We start from the raw sequence: 5565 nt of genomic DNA, 5'->3' as shown, positions 1-5565 counted from the left end.
ACATAGCTTTCTCTGCTGTGGAATTAAAATACTACATTATTCTGCATGGTCTATGTCAATTTGGCCTGTTACCAAATGCAGATGCCAAAAAGGGAACTGAAAATGATGCTTGGATTATGTTTAATGTCAAATTTTGTCAAACAGAAACAGCGCCTATGTATGTGTGTGTATGTGTGTGTATGTATAAAAGCTGCACCTTCTATATTGTTGAGTTATTTTGATGGAATGACCGATATCCGATATTTAACTTTTAACGCACATATCGGCCGATACCAATACCATGCCAATAATATTGTGCGTCCCTATTTTTAATACTAACTAACTAAATTACCACTGGCTTTTGTAACCCTAAACACGAGCAGTTTATTGAGGAAAGGGTTTATGTACAGACACAGATACATTTGTTGGTACATGTCCACAATAATAAAAGCAACAACTAATGGACCTGGCCAAAAAGCTTTAGTTTTATTTCATCTGATTTGAAACTTTGAGGTTATTAACATGCATTTTGATAATTTTCTGTCTGGCATTTTTTGTTTTTCTGCCAATAATGGAGCCCTCCTGGGTCTTCTTCCATGGAAGTCATTATGATTCAAAATGTGAGGGATGGTGCAATCAGAAAATGACATGCTTTAACCTTGGAGTTCCGCTTGAATGATTGATGGTTTCCTTGGCTTTGTCTATCATCTGCATTATCCATTTGATCAACCTGGGGATGCATTTCCTCTTGCATCCACATCCTGGACAGTTAGCTACAGTCCCATGAACCTTATACTTCTAAATAATATTATCAACTGTGGTCAGTGCATCATGAAGCTGCTTCGAGAAGGTCTTGGATCCTTTACCTTTAACGTGGACATCTATAATCCTCTTTCTGAGCTCCTCAGCTCTTTCTGAGCTCCCTACTTAGGCTGCTACCCCCGCGACCCAACCCCGAATAAGCGGAAGAAAATGGATGGATGGATGGAGGAGCTCCTCAGACAGCTCTCGTCTTTGTTTCATCTGCTTCATGTTCATTTGGGTGTACACGACAATACCAAACTATCCAGTGGCTTGTTTGTTTCCTTTTAATACGGTGAATGTTTAGTAAAGATTTGAAGGCACCTGTAATACTAATTAAAGTCAAACTCTTATTTTGAAACATGATATGACACAAGGATTAGTAGTCTTTTTAAGGTTACTGACAAGCTTTCCACACTATTTCAACATGTTTTTTGTTTTTTTACAAATCTTTGCTTTTAACATTTTTTTGTTTATTCAATCACATACTATTGGTATGCAGATATCCCTTAGATAATTGTTTGTAACATAATTACTTTTTACAAGATATTGTTCATTTTTACAACGAGCTTTCAGGGTGCCAACAAATGCATCTGCAGAGGTCCAAGTAAAGTGTGAGAATACTCTTATCTGTTTTGTTCTAATAAAGAAAAGTAAAAAACACAATAAATAACTCATTTTTAGGGATGCATATGGGAAATCACAGCCACTTTACTCTCATTCATACTGTAGTTTTATCCGTGCACATATGGAGCCAGGTGGTCCAACCTGCTGTCCCGTCACAGAGGCCAGTTCAGGCATTTAGGCACATCTTCCTCCACAAAGCAGCGGCCGGTCATCACAGACGCACTAAGAGCATACATGACAGAGAGATGTAAACCACTGGACAATTATCTAGATAAAAATGATCACATGCTGGTGAAAGACAAAGTGGGCTTTTTAACGCTCGTTTGAAGCCTGCTTCATTTAAAGGCTGCTTCATTTGAAATCTGCTTCAAATGAAGATGTGCATGGCTGCACATGCAAAAGCCTAATTCACTCAACGGTGTGCATTTTTTTCTGTGATACGGGAGCTGACTCGCAGTCTTCAGTTTTTAATTAGACAGCAGAGAAGGCCTTTGATGTGACCTCTTTAATGTTCCCTCCTTGTTAATCAGTGTGATCCTACAAGCCTCTTGCTAGTCTTGTATCGGATGTTAGCAGCAGCTCGACCCTGACTGTGCGCCCTCTTTCCTGCTCTGCCAGGTGAAGTGTGACCAGTACTGGCCATCACGTGGGACAGAGACCTACGGGATGATCCAGGTCACTATGTTGGACACTGTGGAGTTGGCCACGTACAGCGTCCGGACATTCGCTCTCTATAAGGTAAAGTATTGTCTTTTCTTATTTACAAGATAAAGCGGCGCACTCATGAATGACATATTCTTATCATCAGCAATGAATCACGTTTTAAAATGACAAATGGAAGCTGCCGTAATTTCTTTTTTCCTGCTTATTGTTTTTTACCTACTTTTTATGAGGCTTAAAAATATGTAATTTTGTCATCATCTCACATACTTAACTGCAGTAATGGTATTTTCCTTTGTTTTGTTTCCTCCCTTTTTTATAATTACTCCCTTTTTATTTCTGACAATATTCTCATTCCTAATTAGGTGCAAGTAAGTCTTTAGCTGGAGATATTTCTTGATTTCAATCAGGAATGATGGCAAGAACTGTTCTGTAAAAACTTCTTAGAAAACACTGCCAGAGCTGAATGTGATATGCACAAGGATCTGCCAGATAAACACAGCCCTAAAAGTAGAGTTTAGTATGTTTTATCAATATAGTTATGACTTTTCTGTGAATTAAATCAATTTGGTATTATTGAAATGGAGAAATTTAAAAGCTAAAGTCACTCCAAATCACTTTATGTGTAAAAAATAAAACGGCACTTTCAAGTTTGGTGGGTCAGTAATTGCACATCACAATGAAATAAGAGATTGTTTCAGGAAGCTTCAGAAAGAAAAGAAAAGCTCAAACTACATGAGAGAAATGCAACGTTAATAATGTGTAATAATGCCATTGTTTTTGTGGAGCGTGACAGAAAAAGGAGAAGTTGGGCACTGCTTGTGCTTTTCACAATTTAACTGTACAATCTCCTTTTCATCAAAACAGTTTGACCCCTTTCCTGGTACAGGAAGTGTTGCGTAGCATGACAAATAATCTGTTTCAAAAGCAACAAGCTACAGTTCACTTTCTACTAAGCCTGATCAGACGCCTTAATGCTGACTCACCTGATTTTCCTGCAGAATGGCTCCAGCGAGAAGCGGGAGGTGAGACAGTTCCAGTTCATGGCCTGGCCGGACCATGGAGTTCCTGAGTATCCCACCCCCATCCTGGCCTTTCTGAGGAGGGTAAAGGCCTGCAATCCTCCAGACGCAGGGCCCATGGTGGTCCACTGCAGGTGGGTGCATGAGGGGAGAAGATTTGGATGCTCAGAGTGAAATGTGGTAAAGAAACATAACGTCCAGCTATACTGTTGTCCACAGAGGTGATTCACATTGAAAACCTTTACGTCATGCAGACCCTACTAGACTCAAGTAGAACTGGAAGTGGCAGAAATGAAGATGTTGAGGTTCTCCTTACAAGTGACAAGGATGGATAAGATTAGGAATGAGATCATCAGAGGTACAGCACAGGTTGAACAACTGGGAGATAAAGTTAGAGAGACCAGACTGAGATGGTTTGGACATGTCCAGAGGAGGGACAGTGGGTACTGGGTATATTGGTAGAAGGATGTTAGAAATGCAGCTGCCAGGAAAAAGACGAAAGCCAAAGAGAAGATATTTGGATGCAGTTAGAGAGGACATGGAGGCAGTTGGAGTGAGGACAGAGTGAGATGGAGGAGGATGACTCGCTGTGGCGACCCCTGAAGAGAGAAAAACCAAAGGCCACAGGGCTGTCAGAGTATCCTGTCCCCAGCTTGGAAATATCAAATACACCTCAAGAAGTCAAACTTTTTAGTGGATAACTCCGATAAAGTTTTCCCCAACAAAAGGTTACACAGTAAACACAAAAGTTATTTTGGTTTATCTGCTCTTGTGGTCAATTATGACTTTTTATGAAAGACTGAATGCAAGATTACTCAGCAGAAAATTGAAGCAGAGGCCAAGTTTGAAATGTTAAATTTACAAACATTAACCTTTCAGTACATTTTAATGTCAGTTGTTGAACATAGAAGCAAAAAAAAAAAAAAACACATTATTGATGGAGGAATTTATGTTGCAGCAACATTATCAATGTGTGAGGATGCATTTCAGGTATTGATTTCAACAGCTCTTTGACCACAATGTAGTACTGCACACAGTAAAACAGTTATTTACTCTCCTCTGTCTCTGTCTGTCAGTGCGGGTGTGGGCAGAACTGGCTGTTTCATTGTGATTGATGCCATGCTGGAGCGCATGAAGCACGAGAAGACTGTAGACATTTACGGCCACGTGACGTGCATGCGCGCCCAGAGGAACTATATGGTCCAGACCGAGGATCAGTACATCTTCATCCACGAGGCACTTCTGGAGGCTGCGACTTGTGGCAACACGGAGGTGCCAGCCCGCAACCTGTACGCCCACATCCAGAAACTCACCCAGCCCCCGCCTGGCGAGACTGTCACCGCTATGGAGCTGGAGTTCAAGGTGACCGAAGCACACAGTCAAACACTAATCAATGGTTAGGTATGATTAGGGATTTACCAAAAAAATAAAAATTCTGCCAAATTCTTCAACCCTTCCACGGTTAAATTCAGTTATAGTTTTGCTGGACTGTTACATTATCTTAATGTGGAGACATCACAGCTTCCTCAGCCCATGTAGACACATGTTTCAGGGTTAAATAAACACACATGAACACACCTACTCGCTGACAATTACAAAATGACTGACACTTTCACGCTCATTCAGCTGGTGTTCAAGGTCGCCGTCGCACACGCACATACCCTTTCTGTCAATAGCCATCGACTGTGATGTTATTACACACTTTCCTCCCAGCACTTCTCTGCCATTAGCCCTCTTATGACCATGATCCATTCTGTTTGAAGTGATAATAGCATTTACACTCCTGCCAACAACGGAGAATGAAAGAGTGAGAGAATGATTGTACCGTACATGCGGGCCTTTGTCTGCATCTCCATACAGTCTGGACACATCATGAACACAAAACCTCCTGCAGTACCCTGACTGTCCATACTCACTCCTGTGTTGTCCATCTGTTCTCTGTCCACTGCCAGAGCTGTTCTCGTCACTCCTACAGCTCTCTAAACAAACTCTGGGACCTAATGTAATCTACATTATAACCCCTTCTTTAGTTTCCATTTTACTTTCATGGCACCAATCCACAACAAAAGTCATTTCAGGACACAATACAAGTTAATAAAAAACTAAGTTCATGTCATAAATCAAATTCAAATCCAATTACAGTCAAATTACACTGCTTTATCTTCTCAAAGAGTACATTATAAAAGTCAGTCAGTGAATGTCATCAATATAAGAAAGCCAGAAACTTTGATTTGTTGCAGTCTCTCATGCTGAGCAAGCATGTCGGTGACAGTGTACGGGAACAGCTCTCCTTTAAAAAGATTAAATCTCCAGCAGGTCCAGGCTCAGGATGACCAGTCGTATCCCTCCACTAGCTGAGGTTTGAGAAGACTGCGAAGAGGCGACAGAAGAATTGTAGTTTTTATGGGAGTAAAACCACAAGCTAAAGGCAGCAATGACCACATGTACAAACATGGAAAGGAAAGATAAAGATAGC

At 40.8% G+C, this 5565-nt stretch overlaps 1 protein-coding gene across 1 annotated transcript; it reads left to right on the top strand.

Annotated features, from left to right (window-relative positions):
* Nucleotides 1-2025: 2025 nt before the first annotated feature.
* LOC119429567 (receptor-type tyrosine-protein phosphatase F-like) lies at nucleotides 2026-4451 on the top strand (the record flags this gene model as incomplete). Its single annotated transcript, XM_037697172.1, has 3 exons — nucleotides 2026-2145; nucleotides 3069-3223; nucleotides 4166-4451. Coding segments are annotated over 3 exons (561 nt in total), but the record flags the coding sequence as incomplete, so codon positions are not given.
* Nucleotides 4452-5565: the final 1114 nt, after the last annotated feature.

The sequence above is a fragment of the Nematolebias whitei genome, unplaced genomic scaffold, assembly GCF_014905685.2.
Source record: "Nematolebias whitei isolate Nwh7 unplaced genomic scaffold, NemWhi1 Nwh_scaf_2815, whole genome shotgun sequence".
NCBI lineage: Eukaryota > Metazoa > Chordata > Actinopteri > Cyprinodontiformes > Rivulidae > Nematolebias > Nematolebias whitei.
Note: the sequence above shows the minus strand (reverse complement) of the source record. Positions and strands in the feature narration are given on the sequence as shown.